This window comes from Rana temporaria, chromosome 1, assembly GCF_905171775.1.
Source record: "Rana temporaria chromosome 1, aRanTem1.1, whole genome shotgun sequence".
Taxonomy (NCBI): Eukaryota; Metazoa; Chordata; class Amphibia; order Anura; family Ranidae; genus Rana; species Rana temporaria.
In genome coordinates, this window is record NC_053489.1 from 601,755,603 (window position 1) to 601,776,622 (window position 21,020).

The 21,020-nt window shown below is 48.7% G+C and overlaps 1 protein-coding gene across 2 annotated transcripts in view; it reads left to right on the forward strand.

The window, feature by feature from the left end:
* The first annotated feature begins 1,147 nt into the window (after nucleotides 1-1,147).
* Nucleotides 1,148-21,020, forward strand: part of LGI2 (leucine rich repeat LGI family member 2) — an 82,071-nt gene continuing 62,198 nt past the window's right edge. For both annotated transcript variants that reach the window (XM_040335173.1, XM_040335174.1), the window contains exon 1: nucleotides 1,148-1,469. In XM_040335173.1, the coding sequence (XP_040191107.1) occupies nucleotides 1,285-1,469 (185 nt within the window). In that variant the 5' untranslated portion in view covers nucleotides 1,148-1,284. The remainder of the gene's footprint in view (nucleotides 1,470-21,020) is intronic.

Genomic DNA, 21,020 nt, shown 5'->3' on the forward strand with positions numbered 1-21,020 from the left:
GCGCATGCGCCGTCCGTGAACGTAACCCAGTGCGCATGCTCCAAATTAACCCGCAAAAAGCCAATGCTTTAGACGTGAACGTAAATTACGGACAGCCCTATTCGCGAACGACTTACGCAAACAACGTAATCGACGGAAAATTCGACGCTGGCCCGACGTCCATACTTAACATAAGATACGCCTCATATAGCAGGGGTAACTTTACGCCGGAAAAAGTCTAACGTAAATTACGTAAAAAAAAATGCGCCGGGCGGACGTACGTTTCTGAATTGGCGTATCTACCTAATTTGCATATTCCTCGAGTAAATCGACGGAAGCGCAACCTAGCGGCCAGCGTAAATATGCAACTAAGATACGACGGCATAAGAGACTTACGCCAGTCGGATCTTAGCAAAATTCCGGCGTATCTTGTTTTCTGAATACAGAAAAAAGATACGCCGGAGCATCCTAGAAGTTACGCGGCGTATCAATTGATACGCCAGCGTAACTTCTTTCTGAATCTGGCCCAGTGTGTTTTTTTTTTCAAAATTGTCAGTATTTTTTTTGTTTATAGCGCAAAAAAATAAAAACCGCAGAGATGATCAAATACCACCAAAAGAAAGCTCTATTTGTGGGGAAAAAAAGGACGTCCATTTTGTTTGGGAGCCACGTCGAACGACCGCGCAATTGTCATTCAAAGCGTGGCAGCGCTGAAAGCTGAAAATTGGCCTGGGCAGGAAGGGGGTGAAAATGCCCGGTATTGAAGTGGTTAATAAAATGCAAAACCCAGTTTGCTCCTATTTAGCTCTTTCCAGGCTTTGTGATCTAGTCTACTTGTCTCCTCATACTGAAATATCGGCGGTAACATGATCTGGTTGTAAAGGTAAGATTTCCTTCCTGGAGTCCCCAGGCTGCCCCGGGGTCACCACATGTAACATGTCACATAGGGCAACCCCAAACATACATCTTTTTCCAGCCCTTGCAAGGTCATCCTCTGAGCTGCCCTCCTCATGTTCAAGGAGGATGGAGCATGCTGAAACACAGTAGGAACCTTTGCTACTTGGGGATTATTTTTAAACTCACCCGAATGGAGAGTTTAATAAATTATTCATTGGAGGGAAGAAGAAAAAAAAAAAAAAAAAAAAGAGGCTGCGGCTGAAATGCTGATGTCAGGAGACAAGTGCAGTGTAGTATGGTGCAGTCAGGATAAGGAATGCCTGCCAGCCAGCTCCTTCCCGAGTCTCTGTCCTCCCAGCACTCACTATTACACAGTGCATACACATTCTCTGAGACAGGGGGGTCAGGATGAGAATGGCACTCATGAAGGAACCACTGCTATTCTTTATGTTGCTGGGCTGTATGCACCACACTGCTCAACTCAAGAAATCTACCACCAGATGCCCGTCCACATGCAGCTGCACCAAGGAATCAGTCATATGTGTCGGCTCTTCCTGGATCCCCAGGACCATTCCCAGCGACATCAGCTCCTTGTAAGTGGAACGCCGAATTCACAAGACGCATGAGCGAGGGATGCCGTGTCCTGTCCAGCTGCAGGAGCTCTCTTTAGAAGTGTTCACTTCACAGCTGGACAGTGGAAATATTATTAAGGGTGCAATTCAGTTTAATGGCTACTAATTATCCAGCATGCATGCAGGGAGATGTTTAGCTCTCTTTAAAAATGAAGACTAGCCTGACAACTTTTTATTATGCTGCTGCAATATATTTTTATATGCCTTTTTATTAGGATGACCGAAAGTTGATGTGCATGTGGGCGATGATACGCTAGACTGACGAGGGGGACATGAAAATGTGTAGCGTAAATATAGGTGCGTTTTGTGTGGACCACTGATGCCGTAAACTCGGTTGCAGTTGTTTATCAATGCAGTTCTATTAACGCTTGCTTACGCAGCGCGCAATTACATATAAAATAATTGTGCTCCGGAGACTGGTTATTTCCCCTGGCCATAGCCAGAAATAGTTCTGTGTGCTGGCCAACGATGCAGTGTGGGTGGAGGAGGGGAGGGGGGGCATTCCAACTTGCTTGACTCGTAACTCTAGTAACCCACCTGCTGTGACATCACACAATATGGTACTGACACAGGTCCCTGCAAAAGAAACATTTAATTTGGCCTTGGATTTCAAATCGAAAGGATCAGTCCTCCCAAAAGTAACATTTTATTTATAGGCAGAGCCTGGGAGATTGAGATTGTTTATAGATTCTTGTATATCTTGGATGTTCCAACGGCGAGCCCTGCCTGCCAGTTGCTGGCCCTGTTCCTGTCTCCGTATAAGTATTGTAAGTTCTTGTCCATCTTTGCGGCTCCCTTTTGCATCCTCCATATTTTAAACTAAATAGCGTGGGACCAGGGGCGGACTGACCATTGAGTCACTCGGGCACTGCTCGAGGGCCCCCTGGCACTAGGGGGCCCCATCAGGGTTGCCAGGCTCAATAAAACCAGGGACAGTATGTAAAAATCGATGTTTTTTTTACATCTGTCCCTGATATGTCCGAAACTGACATGCTTTTGATGTGAAAATCCAGAGATTTTAGCTGCCCCGCCTCTGCACTGCCTCCTGGCGTGGTGGCCATCTGTAAGCCCGGGGGCCCCATAATCTTCTATTGCCCGGGGGCCCCATGAGTTGTCAATCCACCCCTGCGTGGGACCACCTCTCATAATGGCCCCTCGTGTGCAAAGCCAGGAGATGTCATTTATAGAATGCTAAAGATATACTTTTTTCCAGCATCTCCTAAAAACTTAAAGTAAAACTCCAGGCCAAAACTATCTAACCTTAAAGTGGTTGTAAACCTGGATACATAAAAAAAAAAAAAAATACACCCGCAAGACAAAGCCATAATGAGCTAGTATGACTAGCATACTAGCTTATTATGCATTACTTACCTTAGATCGAAGCCCCCAAGGCCATCCTCGTCTCCCCCTCCGGCTGCAGACATCGCTCCGGAAGGTTACTTCCGGTATCGCCGCTCCGGCGCTTTGATTGGCCGGAGCGGCGATGATGTCACTCCGCGCATGCGTGCGGGAGCCGGCAAATACGGCATTGCCGTTTTTTATTATGGGATTCTCACTGCAGCTGCGCCGTAGACAACGGTTTCTACCTTTTGGAAAATATCTCCGTAACCATGTAGGTTTAGGAGATATTGCAAACACCTACAGGTAAGCCTTAGTCTAGACTTACCTGTAGGTGTAACTTCCTGGGGGGGGGGTCTACAACCACTTTAAAGGGGTTGTAATTGTTAGTTTTCTATTTTCTAAATAGGTTCCTTTAAGCTAGTGCATTGTTGGTTCACTTACCTTTTCCTTTGATTTCCCTTCTAAATATTTGTTTTCTTTGTCTGAATTTCTCACTTCCTGTTTCTCCTCAGTAAGCTTCCCCCCATCATCCGAGCCATTATGGCTGGGGGTCAGTCAGCGTGCTCGCCCCCTCCCTTGGGACTTCATTCCTGCGGGGAGATGCTGTGAACACGCAGGGATGTAGTCCCAAGGGAGGGGTCGAGCACACTGACTGACCCCCAGCCAGAACGGTTTAGATGATGGGGGCAAGCTTACTGAGGAGAAACAGGAAGTGAGAAATTCGAACAAAGAAAAAAAACATTTAGAAGGGAAATCAAAGGAAAATGTAAGTGAACCAACAATGCATTAGCTTAAAGCGGAGTTCCACCCAAAAAAAATAACTTTTCATCAGCAGCTTCCCTTTAATCTAAATATGAACAATCTGTAAAAAGAAAAAAAAATGTTACCTTGTAAATAGCTGTTACCATGCAGATTACATAATCTGCCCAGTTCCCAGTCTGCGGTAGATGTACTTCCGTTGCTAACCCCCCCATCGCCTTAATCGCGTAATTTCCTGTATGGAAATAACGCAATTATTTGGGACAGTAATGCCCAGAGACTCCTGAGAAATAACTGTCATCATTTCCCAGGAGTCTCTGGGCATTACTGTCCCGAAAAATCACGTTATTTCCACACAGGAAATTACGCGATTAAGGCAGATCACAGCGCCATTTTTGAAAAGAGAATATGGCATAACACAGGTTGATGGAGGAGAGAGAGGACACGTGCTGAAGGGAGGTGGTGTTCACGGTTTTCCAGCAGCTGTTTCACCCAGAAGACTTTCACAGAACCGATAAGTTTTTGTAATATTGTAATTCAGCTAACTAACGGCGATACGAGCGCCGTTCTACGGCACATTAACGAAATCTGTCATCTGTGTTGTCATAACAACTGGGCGGGATGTTCCTACATTGCCACCTGTTGTCATGACAACAAAACAAACTAATGGCGCTACAAGCGCCGTTCTACTGCGCATGTGCGAGGTCGAGAGGTGCATGCTGGTTACTCTCTGAAAAAACAGGAAGACACAGGAACTGGGCTTCACAGGCCCACATCTATGGTGGAAACAGCCACAAGATCGTCGAGAGGATATCAGGTAGGTGTTTTAACCGATTTATGCACAGATGGTGAATTTTCAATATGTTTTTTGCCATATTAACTGTAATTAAGTTTATATTGCAAAAAATAAATAAATTATTCTCGGAACCGCGCTTTAAAGGAACCTATTTAGAAAATAAAAAAACAAAACCTTTACAACCCCTTTAAAACTGCTCCCACCCCATTTACTATACTAACTACCCCATATAAGAAAAACATGTATACTTACCTATTCACTGGTTATTCCAGTCCAGTCACATGATCTTCTCTGTGTCTTCCTGTGCAGGGAAGAGGCGAGAGCACTCTGAGTGGTGACGTCACCTATAGACTTACTATGGGCCATCCATTGTCAGTGCTCCCTCCACTTCCCTGAAGCCACTGCTAGTGGGAGAGAAGAGCAAACCACGTGCCTTGACTTGAGCACCCTGAGAATAGGTAAGTATAAGCATCTTTCTTCCATAGAATAGTTAGTATTACGGTTGCCACCTGTCCGGGATTCACTCAGACAGTTCGGATTTGGAATAATGCGTCCGGGTTTCAGACTGACTGAAGTCCAGACACATTATCCAGACCGGACTATGGCTTCCCAGCAGGGTTGATAGCTGCAGTTGTATAAGCTGAGAGTTTGTGTTATAATCTCTTTCACACTGCCCAAAGCCAGCACTAACAACCCCCCCCCCCCCCATACACACACACAGATAGGAGAGAAGAGAGGACTTGATTTGCACTTCTTCCACACGCCCCTACCCCTCTGTGTCTGCCCACACTCCAATCCCTGGTGCTGTGCCTCAGAAAAGGAAAGTGGTGGTGGGAAATTTGAAGTCCAGTAGCCTCAGATACATCTGGATGAGAGGTGCTGGCTGTCAAGTGGTGAGTGAGCTCACCATCCATCCCTGTCTGTGACTGAAGTCTCTTCCCTCCCCTCTTCTCTCTCCTGTCTCTGAGTGAGTACACTAAGGTAAATCAGGGTTATCAGAGCACCCCTTACATCAGAGTTCCTCTTTACACCAGAGGCCACAGTGTTCCCCCTTACATTGGAGTCCTCTCCGTACATCAGAGTTCCAAGTGTTCCCCCTTAGATCCGGGTTCCCAGAACATCCCTTATGTTAGAGTCCCCAGAGTTCTCCCTTACATTAGAGTCTGCAGAGTCTGTGTACTGTGATGTAAAGGGGGACTCTTGTGATTAATTTAGAAATTAATTTCATTTAAACTTAAAGAAATTAAATTAATTTAGAAATGTTATTTAATAATAATAATAATAATAATAATGTTATATAATGCAAAATATATATATCATTTATACTATTAAAAGAAAAAAATTGCTGTGCACCACTAAAGTGTTCGGGTTTGACTTGAAGAAAAGGTGGCAGCCCTAGTTAGTATAGGTCTTAGGCCTTGTACACACGATCAGTCCAAACTGATGAAAACGGACTGAAGGCTGAAGTCTGATGGTCTGATGGTCTGATGTGCCTACACACCATCAGTTCAAAATCCGATTGAGTCCAACGCGGTGACGTAAAACACAACGACGTGCTAAAAAAAACAAGTTCATTGCTTCCAAGCATGCGTCGACTTGATTCTGAGCATGCGCAGGTTTTGAACTGATGCTTTTGCGTACTAACCATCGTTTTTGACCGATCGGTCATCAGTCCATCAGTCCGATTTTAAAGTAAGGCCCCGTACTCACGACCAAACATGTCTGCTGAAACTGGTCCGCAGACCAGTTTCAGCAGACATGTTTGGCCGTGTGTTGGCCCGAGCGGACCATTTTCGGGCGGATCGGACAGGTTTCCAGCGGACAACTGTTTCCTGGACTTGCTTTAAAACAGTCCGCTGGAAACCTGTCCGCCCGGACATGTACGGTCGTCTGTACAGACCTACCGTACATGTCCTGCCACCCGCCATCCCTCGCATGCGTCGAATGACTTCGACGCATGCGTGGAAGCATTTTAAAGGCGGGCCGCCCACGTCGCCGCGTCATTGTCGCGGCGACACCGCGTCATCGACGCGGCGACACCGCGGACACGCCCCGCGTATTGTTTACGCGCGGACTTCTGTTCGATGGTGTGTATAGCCATCGAACAGAAGTCCCTGGGCAGTCCCCGGCCAGACATGTCCGATGGAAATGGTCTGCAGACCGTTTTCATCAGACATGTCCTGCCGTGAGTACAAGGCCTCAGTTTTAAAACTTTGGTCTAAAGGACAAAAGTCTGATGGGTCATACACACGGTAGGTTTGGACTGATGAATCTGAACTTCAGTCCGTTTTCATCAGTTTGGACTGATCGTGTGTACAGGGCCTTAGAAGGGAGAGTATGAACGATTCGAAGATTAGAATGTTTTAGCCCAGAGTTCTACCTTAATTTAAATAACAGTTTGGAATGGACTGGCCCTTTAGGAGTCAGTCCACCCATAACTGATATTTTATTTTCTAGTGTGCTGAATCACCCACTGGATTCTTATGTCTGTCAGAACAGTTCAGCATTATAATCTACTCATTACAGTTCCTGGTTCTGTTCCAAAGCCTTGGAGTTTCGTCTTTCATTCTGCTGAAGTGGGAGTCTCGTTATTTCTGTAGCAGTCTATATAGTATGAACTAAAACTGGAGAGTGATACTCTCTGTAACGGTCACCACCGTTTACGATATTCATTCCATCAGCCACGACAGCTTAACCGACAGTCCGACAGACATCAGACATGACCCGATCCATTCCATTCCCGAGAATAACGAGACCGACAAGCTTTGTTACTGGTTTCAAAATGTATGAATGAACCTTTAATGGTACACTCCCAGCTTTTTATGCAGTTACAGGCATGTTACAGTAATCAAAGGAACAAAGAAACACTCCACCCACACATCACACAATGGGGCTTCAATCACATTCCACAGACTGACATAATTAACATGACCTAATTACTACACCTGAGAAGTCAGACATTATGACTCTCACCTGCTATTCCCATCACATAGTATCATCAATAGACTTTTCACACAAACAGTGTCATTAGCATCACACAATGGAATGTCTTAGGAGCAGACCTAATTAGCACAACAGAATGCAATCACAGCTTTCATCACTACAGCCAGGGAGTTGGAGTTCAGAACAACTTGTAATATTTCAAGATATCCTGCAATACATGGATTATCATTTATCAGTCACCCTATGCCCAAAAGGGGCACAGGGTGACCCTAGACCCAAGAGTCATTAGTGACGCTGGCACAGGAGTACCCCCCATCCTTCAAAGGTCTCTGGGTGTCACGGGCCATTCTGTTACACTCTCTATAACAGCAGTGGCAGGTAGGTAGACCTAAGAAGTCAGGTGCAGAAAATTTCAGAGCCCTATAAAATGGAAAAAGATGTAGGGGGATTTATCCTGCCAACTTCTATGAAAGTGATTAAGATCTATAGTAGAGTTTTTTCCTCTTTATTAAAAAAAATCCTCTTTAGTAATTAAAATAAATGCTTCTTATTTACACAGATACACTATATTGTCAAAAGTATTGGGACACCTGCCTTTACACGCACATACACTTTAATGGCATCCCAGTCTTAGTCCATAGGGTTCAATATTGAGTTGGCCCACCCTTTGCAACAGCTTCAACTCTTCTGGGAAGTCTGACCACAAGGTTTAGGAGTGTGTCTATGGGAATGTTTGACAATTCTTCCAGAAGCACATTTGTGAGGTCAGGCAAAGATGTGGATGAGAAGGCCTGGCTCGCCGCTTTAATTCGTCCCAAAGGTGTTCTATCGGGTTAATGTTAGGACTCTTTGCAGGCCAGTCAAGTTCCCCCACCCCAAACCTGCTCATCAATGTCTTTATAGACCTTCATTTTGCACTGGTGGGCAGTCATGGTAGAACAGGAAGGGGCCATCCCCAAACTGTTCCCACAAAGTTGTAAACATGAAATTGTCCAAAATGTCTTGGTATGCTGACGCCTTAAAGCGGATGTGCCATGGGAACAAAATATTAAAAGTCAGCAGCTACAAATACTGCAGCTGCTGACTTTTAATATTAGGACACTTACCTGTCCTGGAGTCCAGCGCCGATCGCAGCAGAGCACGAGCGATCGCTCGTCACTCTGCTGCTCCCCCCGCCATCCACGCTGAGGGAACCAGGAAGTGAAGCGCTGCGGCTTCACTGCCCGGTTCCCTACGGCGCATGCGCGAGTCGCGCTGCGCCCGCCGATTGGCTCACACGCTGTGTGCTGGGAGCCGAGTGTTCCCAGCACACAACGGGCGACAGACGGGATGTGACGGAATGCCCGTCTTTCGCCCGTAGCGTGTGGCCGGAAGTGGGTGCAAATACCTGTCTTTAGACAGGTGTCTGCACCCCCCTCCCCCCTGAAAGGTGTCAAATGTGACACCGGAGGGGGGGAGGGTTCCGATCAGCGGGACTCCACTTTAGGGTGGAGGACCGCTTTAAGAGTTCCCTTTACTGGATTTTGGCAATTTTGGCAATCATGTGTCTCATCCAGTGGCGGCTGGTGGTAATTTTTTTTCAGGGGGGTCGGCAAACAGTATTGTAGCATCCTTGGGTGCACAAAAGAGAGTGGCGAATGGTGTGTGTTGCTACATCACACTGAAAAGTGATGTCCTAAACACATACCGTATTTATCGGCGTATTGCGCGCATCGGCGAATAGCGCGCACCCCTAATCTGGATGTGAAATTCCTGAAAAAAAATGTTTTATTACTTACAGTTTTGGTGTCTTGCCCGGCGTCCATCGGCAGCCTTGTCTGGTCCGGCGTCCGTCTGCAGCCTTCATGGTGTCCTCCCCGCTTCTCCCGCGCTGGTCTCTGAGCTGATCCCCGCTTCCCGCGCTGTGTTTGAACGCCGCCGACATATACCAAGCGCAGTACACTCGGGCACGCTCGGCCACGCTCGGCTCCTCTCGCATAACCATTTGTTTAGGGTACAATTAAAAAGCAGCTTAAAGGAGAAGTACAGCCAAAGCTCGTTTGGCTGTACTTTTGCTGTGGATCACAGGAGAGCAGTTCGTTCTGCACTCCTGTGACTGGTTTTCAGCAGACAGCGGGCTGAAACCCACTGCCAGCTGATGTCACAGAGCCGATCCAGGCTCAGAAAAGATTGCAACCATATGGTCGGGATCCACCCACATGCTTCAACCATCCCCTCCAGGGTTTAATGAGTAAGCACAGGAGTGTGAAATGCGTCTATTGATTGGCTGTGAGCTATGTGTATGTCTCGAAGTACCTTTAAAACGAATATTCAATAAAGGAACTGCTTTTATTCTTGGATGTGCGGCTACCTTTTCTTCCTTTGACGCCCCCTCCACAGCCCCCTCCACTCGTCTAGTGAGCACTGGAGGGGCAGAGCAGACAGCGGTGAATGACAGTCACCAGCTCTCTGCTCAGGGAGCTCTGAGAACCGAACGATCAGCGGTGTTTGATCACTCAGTTCTCAGCCTAAGACCCAGTGGGGGACAGATGCAGCTTCGGACCGATGCTGAATCCAACTAGGTAAGTATGATTCTAAAATAAAAACATTCCCATACTTCTCTTTTAACTTACCTTAGCCCTGGATTCTCTGGCAATCTGGGCTTTCCTCTTCCCTCCAACACTCCAAGGTGTAGGTGGGCATCCTTACTTATAATGCAAGACTGCTGGTCCTGCATTGTACTTGGCTACATCAAGGTGGACCAATAGATAGAGTTCTAAAGAGAAGCGGCTTTGGGGGACCAGTCACATGGAGAGGAACGAGCCAGTGGGAGCAAGGAGTAAGGTAAGTTAAAATGCTTTTTAATAGTACCCTAGACAAAAACTAGCATTTAACCTTTGCAGTATGAGAGGAGTACCACTGCAAGGACAGTTTTGAATTTTCCCTGGCCCTAAATACTGGCAAGCATCTCAAAAACACACAACCTCAGCACAGTCATGGACCATTGTTAAAAAATAAAAAATACTTTCAATATATACATTTTTTTTACCATGCAGTAGGACTGTGCCCACACTGGATAGGTCAATTGCTCATTTTGTCTAGGGGTGAGGAGAAAGCTTATACTCACCCGAACCTTCATTCCACCAGAAAACGGTGCTCCCCCATGGTCAAGGGTGGACTGTTCCTGGTCTATGGAGCCTGCTCCGGGTTTTGATGACTTCAGGAACAGACCACAATTCAAGACTGCTAGAGAGCAGGGGTGCCCAACCAGTCTTGTGCTGGGAGCATCCGAGGATTAGGTAAGTAAATCTACTTTCTTCTCCCCCCCTAGACCAAAACGATCAGTTAAGTGAATGCACAGCCCCACTGCATGGGAAAACTTATTTTTTTGCCTGGAGTTGGGCTTTAAAGAAGAACTTCACTAAAGTGTATGTCTGTCATTTTGTTATGTACCTATCCTGTAAAAAATCTTAAATATTTTTTTTTTTTAATGTCCCAATTAGTGGTTGGAAAAAGGCCCTTGGCCATGGGATGCAAAATTGCCCTAGCATCAATAGTGGAAGTGCAAATTGCCCCATTGTTATAGTTAGCATTAGTGGCCGGCGTGTGTGAGTGTGCATGTGCCTGCAAATCCAATACCAGGTCAAGTAAAAGACAGCATCAGAGCTGAACGTGCCTCAGCAGCTCCTCACAATCACCTGTATACTCAAAGCCATAAGAGAACGTTTTATACCCATGACTTTCTTTGCAGCTCCCATGCGATCTCTCAGAGCCACAAAGCAAGTGACTAGTGTAAAACTTCCTCTGCCAGCTCTTTGTTTATAGGTGAGATCACATAGCTCCCAACGGTCCCTGATTTGGAGGGACTGTCCCTGATTTGGAGCAAAGTCCCTCATTTCTCCTCATTTGTCCCTAATTTTGGTCTGGTCTATATAGTTATATATAAAATGCACTTTTTATCTTTCAAAAAGTGTTTCCCAGTGCTAAACCTTTCATCCAATTTCTAAATCGCTGCATTGGTAAGTTTCAAAAGCCATTATAAAGTAATAGTAGTGGTAAAAAAAAGCACTTGTGGGTTTACCAAATTATTTTTTGTAGAACTTACCTTTAAGGGGACGTGGCAGGGGGTGTGACCTATGCCTACGTACCTTTTGCTAATTGGTGTCCCTCATCCCCATCTCAAAAAGTTGGGAGGTATGAGATCAGCATTCCTCCCTGTAAAATGCCCAAGTCCACCACTGCATTTTTTTGCATTTTTTTTTGGAGGGTGCTAGTGGAATTTTTTGGGGGTTCTTTAGCTCACCTAAAGACTCTTTGTTGTCACTCCTGATCACACATATGTTCTTTATAGGAAAATAACCCTTCTAAGTTTATACAGATGACAGCTTGCCAAACGTGGGAGCTGTGTTGGTTCAGGAACAAGATGGGGTTGAAAGAGTCCTCACTTATGGTAGCCTAAAATTGGGTAGTATTTTTTGCTTCCTATATAAAAGTCAGTAGCTTCAAAAAGTGTAGCTGCAGATTTTTAATAATCGAACACTCACCTGTCCCACGGTCCAGTGATATGGGCGAACGAAGCCCCGCTCCTCTCCCCCTCCTCTCCTCTGTGCCGGCATTGTGACTGTGGGCGCCCTGTGGCCCTAAAAAGAGGGTATGCGCCCCCCCCCCCCAAAAAAAATTACATGCCAAATGTGGCATGTCGCGGGGTCACCGTCCCTTAAATCTGAAGTTTTGGGTGGAACTCCGCTTTAAGGCCCAGATTCTCAAAGGGCTTACGACGGCGCAACGCCATGTACGCCATCGTAAGTCCTAATCTGGGCCGTCGTAAGGCTCTTACGCCGTCGGATCTAAAATGCAATTTTTTTTTGTCCGCTAGGTGTCGCCTCCGTCGTTTTCCCCGTCGAGTATGCAAATTAGCTAGATACGCAAATTCCCGAACGTACGCACGGCCGACGCAGTAAAGTTACGACGTTTACGTTAGGCTTTTCCCAGCGTAAAGTTGCCCCTGGGTATATGAGGCGCAACCAATGTTAAGTATGGCCGTCGTTCCCGCGTTGAAATTTATAAATTTACGTCGTTTGCGTAAGTCGTCCGTGAATGGGGCTGGACGCCATTTACGTTCACGTCGAAATCAATGACGTCCTTGCGATGTCATTTGGAGCAATGCACCCTGGGATATTTTACGGACAGCGCATGCGCAGTACGTTCGGTGCGGGAACACGCTTAATTTAAATGCTACACGCCCCCTACCCGCCTAATTTGAATTAGGCGGGCTTGCACCGGGTGATTTACGCTACGCCGCTGCAACTTTACAGGCAAGTTCTTTGTGAATAAAGCACTTGCCTGAAAAACTTGCGGCGGCGTAACGTAAATGAGATACGTTACGCCCGCCCTAAGTTACGCCATTCTACGAGAACCTGCCCCTAAGTCTTCACCCTATCGAACGTATTCCTGCTAATTACAGTTCCTTTAAACTTTCTATCTTTGGTAGCAATTTAAAAGGTTTCATGTGCTTGTTTACCCTCTTCTGTGTACCTATTCACAAAGACGCAAAGCTAGCACTGCTCCACTACCCGATCCTGGGCCTCTTCTCCTACCAACAGAAGCAGGCCACCTATCTATTTATTGCCACTAAACGCTCAATAACCAGGGCCTGGAAATAACTGTTAATAATCTGAATAATCTGTTTTGTTTGCGGAGGTGAAGAGCGCCATGACGACTCTCAGGATCAATGACATTTTTCTTTAAATATTTAAAAATAAAATATTTGGCTTCGTAACACACTTTAGGTAGATGATAGTTGCAGTTTGACTGGTAGCGATAAAAACACTTTAACTTAAAGATCAGTTATTTAAAGGGGTTGTAAAGGTTTGTTTTGTATTTTCTAAATAGGTTCCTTTAAGCTAGTGCATTGTTGGTTCACTAAACTTTTCCTTTGATTTCCTTCTAAATGTTTTTTTTCTTTGTCTGAATTTCTCACTTCCTGTTTCTCCTCAGTAAACTTGCCTCCATCATCCGAGCCATTCTGGCTGGGGGTTAGTCAGCGTGCTCGCCCCCTCCCTTGGGACTACATCACTGCGGGGAGACGCTGTGAACACAACATCTCCCCGCAGGGATGTAGTCCCAAGATAGGGGGTGAGCATGCTGACTAACCCCCAGCCAGAACGGCTTGGATGATGGTGGAAAGCTTACAGAGGAGGAACAGGAAATGAGAAATTCAGACAAAGAAAAAAAACATTTAGAAGGGAAATCGAAGAAAAAGGTAAGTGAACCAACAATGCGCTAGCTTAAAGGAACCTATTTAGAAAATGAACCTTTACAACCCTTTTAAACCTAAATTACGTATTTTCCAGCATGGAGCTAATTACCTGTACTGTACAGGAATCTGACAGAGGAAAACAACAACTGCCATTCTGTTGCCTACTCTGAAAAAAAGTTAGCTTCCCAGCAAAGTTACATAAATGTCAAGTACCTTAAATTATGCCCAGGATTGGGTACACAACTATGAATGTTATTACTGGCTTTCACATAATGCTGACAAATTAGTGGAAGGAAGTTGTTCCACTGTCCCTGGGATGTACTAAGAAGGAAACTGCCAAAAACCTGATAGAAAATTGTTGCTGGATGTTTATATTTCTAACTTGTTGGACCTAGGGGATGAAGGTGAATCATAACTGTACTACTGACATTTCCCAAATGCACAGACATGAAACCCTTTATAGAAAGGCCCGGAGCAGAAAAACAAAAGAATGCAGTGAGAGGAGGGCCGGACATGACAGGGTTAACAGGGACTCAGTGTAAAGTTAGTAAGTAGGGGATTGGTTAAGAGGGCAGTGGGGATGGTACGAGAGGTATTAAATAGAATCTGCCCCTCCCCTGGGATAACACAGCATGGGGAAAGTTCAGGAGCATGGCTGCAGTAGAGAACATGCTGGCCCAACTGCGGGCAGAAACGGAGTTGCGCGGCGCAGGGTGGCTCCTGCAGACGCTGGGGCCGCTGCTGCCCAGGGGCGGACTGACAACTCATGGGGCCCCCGGGCAATAGAAGATTATGGGGCCCCTCTGGCTTACAGATGGCCACCACGCCAGGAGGTAGTGCAGAGGCGGGCAGCTAAAATCTTGGGATATTCACATTAAAAGCATGTCATTTTCGGACATATCAGGGACAGATCTAAAAAAAACACAGATTTTTACATACTGTCCCTGGTTTTACTGAGCCTGGCAACCCGGATGGGGCCCCCTAGTGGCATGGGGCCCTCGGGCAGTGCCCGAGTGACTCAATGGTCAGTCCGCCCCTGCTGCTGCCTCAAAAAGAACCGAGCGCACCTGCCGCGGGGAGAGAGGCCGGACGAGCTCGGAGTTTGCGGCCTCCGGAGCGCTACTCACCGGACCCCTCCCCTCGAGCTCAGCCGCGTGATGGGAGTCCCCCTTGGGCCCCCCCGCTAAGCGGTCTGCTTCGCTGGTGGTGGGTGGTCCCAGAAGAAATCCCTGACAGGTCTGGAGCTCCGCGGGCGGCCGTTCCAGAGGCTCCGAAGCGGCTGGTAGGCCCGCGCGTCGTGGAGAGCAGCGTGATGCGGGCCTTGCCCCCGGCTGTGCGTCGGCGGGTTCTGAGCCTCGGCGAGGGAAATCTACTGCAGCGGTGGCTGGGCCTACCCCATCTTCGGCCTAGTGAAAATGTTGTGGTGCTTGCGGTGGGGGGAGGCTCGGGTGAGGTGTCTGCTGGGGGGGGGGGCAGTGCGCCCAGGGGGGGCGATGTGGCGAACTCGGGCTTACAGGTTTTTCTGGTGAGTCTGAAGGTATTGGTCAGCCAGCTGGAGAAGGGGACGCTCCTGCCGCTAGCCCGGCGGTGGCGTGGGTTCCGCCGGTTGGGGGACCTAGTGTGGCCCCTGCTGCTGTACCGGGTGTGGCGGCTCCTACGGTGGTTGGTGAAGGGGCAGGTCAGGCATTGCAGGCCGCGGCAAAGGTGGATGGTAAGGGGGATTCTGCTGCAAAATGGGACATGGTCCGCTTGGCGGACACGGCGAAGTGTGAGGTATATGTGTGCTACGAGGGACCTCTAAGGTCGCATTTGAAACAAAAAATTTGGAAAGGTGAGTACGTGGAGATTTTTTCACTGTTGCCACTGGAGAAGTTTAACCTGGATAGGTTTTAGCCAGAGGAGTCCAAGAAGGAGGACGAGGAAAAACGGAGGTATAGGCTCATCCCTAGGACGTTTGCGAATTGGTCGCAACCATACGCCATTATGGCGAGTGTGATAGGCGAAAAGAACCCCGAACATTGTTCGGCGCTCTTTTGCTATCAAGATGCGATTAGCGAGGCCTACAGAGTCTACGGGGGCACGAGGTGGCTCCGCTATGATGAGCAATTTAGGCAGCGTAGGGCGATCAGGCCAGACATTCGGTGGGACAACAAGGACATCAGCCTTTGGATGCGGCTTATGACCTCTAAGAGGGCGCCCACACAGTTTTTTCAGAGGGTGGCGGTGGAACCACTTCCCCAGAACAATCGGCCGGAAAGAAGAAAGGGGTCTGTTGGCACTACAACGAGGGTACCTGCAAATTTGGGGGGTCTTGCCGCTTCAAACATGAGTGTTCAGGTTGCGGTGGCACACATCCGTCGTCCAGATGCTTTAAACAGGGTAGGGGACGTTCCGGAGAGTCTGCGAACAAGAGGGAGGACGTCAGTGATGGTGGAAAGGATGCGACCGTTTCTCAATAGGTATCCGGATAGTGCTACGGCTCGGGTTTTCAGAGGGGTTTCGGATTCCATGCTCGTTGGCGTTTGTGGTGTCCAAGAATTTGCGCTCGGCTCTGCAGCATCCTGAGGTGGTTTCGGAAAAACTGCGGAAGGAGGTTGCGCTGGGTCGCATGTGTGGCCCATTTCAGTCCCCTCCCTTGGAGGATTTGGTGGTCTCCCCGTTGGGAGTAGTGCCTAAGAAGGAGCCAAATAAGTTCAGGCTCATTTATCATTTGTCATTCCCAAAAGGGGGGTCGGTCAACGACGCCATCAATCCGGAGGACTGTGCAGTGAGCTATACGTCTTTCAATGCGGCGGTTGACTGGGTCCATCGGTACGGAAAGGGGGCTTTGATGGCCAAGGCTGACATTGAGTCGGCTTTCAGGCTGCTGCCGGTACACCCGGACAGCTTCCGACTGCTGTGCTGCCACTGGGAGGGAGAGTTCTATGTCGATCGGTGCCTGCCAATGGGCTGCTCCATTTCGTGTGCGCTGTTCCAACAGTTTAGTTCCTTTTTGGAATGGGTGGTTCGGGATATGTCGGGAGTGAACTCCATGATACACTACCTAGACTACTTTCTTTGTGTCGGCCCGGCTTCAGCGCGGATCTGCGCGGTGCTCTTGGCTACGTTAGAGCACATCGCGGATCCGTTTGGCATCCCATTGGCGCCCAAGAAGACTGAGGGACCTCGAACGGTCATCACGTTCTTGGGCATTGTCCTGCACTCGGGCACAATGGAGTGTAGATTGCCACTGGATAAACTCGAGGGCCTCAAGGCCGAGATTAGGGGTATGCTGGGCTTGCGAAAAGTACAACTTCGGGTGCTACAGTCGCTCTTGGGCAAGCTGAACTTTGCGTGTCGCATCCTTCCGATGGGGAGGGTGTTCAGCCGACGGCTGTCTGCTAGCATGGCGGGGGTTTGGTCGCCGAAACATTACGTGCGTCTGGTGAGGGACCACAGGGAGGATCTGCTGGTGTGGCACTCCTTCTTGGAGTCATTTAATAGTAGGGCATTGTGGATGTCCGGCCCGGTCATCAACTTTGACCTGGAGCTGTACACGGATGCGGCCGGAGGGTTGGAATTTGGGGCTTTCTTTCAGGGCGGGTGGAGCGCGGGCCCCTGGCCGCAGTCTTGGATTGCTGCTGGTCTTACGAGGAATTCAGTGCACCTGGAACTTTTTCCGGTGGTGCTGGCGGTTGAGTTGTGGGGCGCATTTATCCGGGACCGGAAGGTGCGTTTCTTGCGATAACTTGGGGGTTGGGCAAGTGATTTAGTGCGATAACTTGAGGGTTGGGCAAGTGATCAACAGGGTTTCTGCGTCTTCCCCTCCGGTTATTCGGCTCCTGCGACACCTACTGTTGCGCTGTTTACAGCTGAATGTCTTTGTGTATGCGGTGCATCTGCCGGGGGTGGAAAATGTGGTAGCTGACGCATTGTCTCGCTTTCAGTGGGACAGGTTCCGTGAGTTGGCGCAGCACGGGATTCCTTGTCCAGACTGGCTGTGGAGGATTCCGTTGGAATCGTCTCACGCTAGATCAGAAAGTCGGTGAGTGTGGTGACGTGGGCTGCTTATGAGAAGGTATGGCTGGAATGGCGGGCGCTAGTTCAGGAGGCGGAAATGGATCCTGTAGGTCTTGAGGTACGTGTGCTAGTGTTGTATTTCTTGTCGCGGAACATGGAGGCCGGGGTGTCGCGATCAGTGTTGAGTAAGAAACTAGCAGGCTTAGCTTTTCTGTTTAAATGGCAGGGGTGCCCAGATTTTACTAAAGATTTTTGGGGGTGGCAGGCCCTCAAGGGTTATCGGAGGCAGGGGCAGTCTAAGGATTCTAGACGCCCGGTTTCATTCGACATCTTGGTAGGCATATTGGGGCAGTTGGAGAAGCTGTGTTCTTCGGGGTATGAGGTGTCCTTGTTTCGGGCAGCCTTTTTGTTGGCGTTTTTTGGGGCTTTTCGAATCAGCGAGCTGGTTAGCCCTTCCAAGAAAGTACACGGGGGCATTCAGGCCGCTAAGGTGGTGTATGCGAGGGACGGGGTGACGCTGTTCCTGCGGAGATCCAAAACGGATCAAGCAGGGAGGGGCAAGTCGGTGCAGGTCTTCCCTATTCCTGGTTCGCCGCTGTGCCCTGTCGGGGCGGTGCGGGAGTTTTTGGAGGCACGCCTGGTGACCGGGGGTTCCTTTTTGTTACACGCTGATGGGGCCCCTTTGTCCCGATATCAGTTTGTTGCAGTGTTCCGTAAATGCTTGCGGGCGTTGGGTTTAGTGCATAAGGATTTTTCTTCACACTCTTTTAGAATTGGCGCTGCGATGGAGGCCGTGAGATGTGGGCTGTATGCGGAAACAGTGAAGCGCATAGGTAGGTGAGAGTCGAGGAGGTTTCGGCTGTACGTTCGCCCACAGTTGCTGGTGGATTTACCTTGAAACGGTTTGGCTGCGGGGGTTTACTGCTGTTTAAAAAAAAAAAAAATATATATATATATATACACAGGTAAAGAAAATGTCAGTGGGTTAGGACAGTATTGGAAGGGTTTGGGGGCTGGTGTTGGTCTTTGTAGATCATGGTGGTGATATATTTTGTTTTCTGTCTTTCAGGTGCGGGTCAAGGTTTGGTCTGGATACTGGGCCATTCCTTTGTGCATTGGGGGGCTAGGAGGGCTGATGTGTGACCGGACGGTCGACAGCTGGGGGTCCCAAGACAGGAGGCCTGCGTCCGATGGCTAGGATTTCCGGGAATGCTGTGGCGCAGGATGGTCCCGGAGGTGCATCGGTTTGCACGTTTGGACAGACCGCCTGATGTTTTGATTGTACACGTGGGGGGTATTGATTAGGGGGTTCGGTCGATGTTGGACGTCACGTGGGACATCAAATTTGATTTTCTGCGTCTTCGCATGGCGTTCCCTGATATGATCATTGTCTGGTCGGACATGGTGGCGAGAACATCGTGGAGGATGGCGAGGTCAGTGGAGGGCATTAACAGAGCTCGGAAGAAGATCAATAGGGAAGTGGGTAGGTTTGTGATCAGGAATGGGGGCTTAGTGGTCAGACATTTGGAGTTGGAGGTGGACACATGGAGATATTTGCGGGGTGATGGAGTTCACCTCAATGACGTGGGTATCGACATGTGGGCTTTAGGTCTGCAGGATGGAGTACAGCGAGCTTTGAGGGTGTGGAGGGGCGCCCAAGGGTAAGGTGTTACCCTTGGGTGCAGGGGGCGGGTGGTGGTCTTTGCAGGGGAAGGAAGATACCTCAAAGAAGGAGTTCAGAACCTATCGGTGGTATGGGTCCTGAGGGTGGTAGTTTCAGTTAACCGAAGTGTAGCTGGAATATTATGTTAATGGAGGCACTGCGGTCAGTGGTCGTCTCTGAGTCAGCTTGTCGGCTTGAGGCCTACGATCAGAGGGTGAGGTACTGCAGTGCCAGATGTTACAAGATAGAGGTTCCTGCTAGGATATTGATGGGGATTGTTTCCGAGAAAATGTTGTTATGTGTTAATTTAAAGTTGAATATTTAAAAAAGTTATTTTAAAATAAAGGAGGCTGCTACGGCCTAATTTTACTCCAAATAAGGTGGTGGTCTCATTATTCAAGTTAAGGAATAAGGTGGAGTAAAAGGATGGGTTTAGCAGCAATGGGGACATCTGTTATACATGTAGCGCCCCCTTACTTTCAGTACGGGCACTACGCTAAAGTTAGTGGGGAATGGGAGAGTTATTTTGCTCCCATTCACAATTTGCTAAATTGGGACTTCTGTCACTCCGTCCACTGGGTCAGTCTGTGCTCCAGGGATGCAATACCATCCCTGGCCAGCAGTTGGCACCAGAGGGGTTCTGGCAGAGCAACTTTCCCCAGCAGCCAATTAGAGGAGCTTTTCCCTCGCGGGGCATGCTGGGGGAGGGTATATCTGTGACAGGTGTCATGTGCTAAGCAAGTTTTTTGCGGGGTTCCGGTTCCAGGTGCGGCATCCACCTTCAGGGTGTGGGCATCCATGGACCCCTCCAGCGCGGCCCACCAGGCCAGAATTGCAGGCTACACAAACCCTCATCCGGAGGTAAAGGGGGACTCCAGTGACTTACTGGGTCCCCGGTTCTATTGAAAGGATCCCAGGCTGGGTGCCGTTCGATTGGGGGGTCGGCTTGAGGGGAACCCGGAGGCAGTTGTCCAACAGGGCTTGAACGAACCAATCGGGGATCTGGTGACCAGAATGCTGACAGGTACGCTTTGCTGTCATCTGGTGACCTATGCTAAAACCTACTGGGAGGATTCGCTCCATTCATCCATTTAGCTCACCTAAAGTAATTGGCCTGTGGCAGAGGCCCTAGAGCCAGGTCTGTGAGAGAGATCTGTTCCTCCCAGCAAATCCAAAGTGACACCTCGGCTGCCAGGCTTGTGAGAGGGGTCTGTCCGGGGGCACTTCACCCACTCAGAAAGAGTGGCGACGAATCACAATCTGATACTACTGAGAGCAGGACTGTTCAGTTCATATCCAGGCCTGATATCGCAAGGTTCTCCCTTTCTCCTCATCAACCTTTTCTTCCCATTTGAAGTTGATGTTGGCCGAGTTGGCCAGGAAATAAAGCATTGGAAAACCCTTTATTCACTGTCTGGACCTTCGCTCACTGCTTTGTTCTCCAACTGCACCCATACGCCACATTAGGGTAACTCAATATGCCGATCCCAACAACAAATCAGCGGCTCCTTCGGGGGTAGCGCTACACGGGGGGGCTCGTCCGGGATTCGGCTGTTACCGTTGGCAACAAGAAAAGTGAGTGACTATTTATTAACCTTCCTGGCGGTGTTCCCGAGACTGACTCGGGGTTAGATTTTCCTGCTACGATCGGTAACCCCGAGTCAGTCTCGGGCTTGCCTCGCTAGATCCACAGGCACTTTTTACTTACCTTGTCCCTGGATCCAGCGATGCCACCGCGCTGTGTGAGCGAGCGGGACCTCGCTCGATTCACAT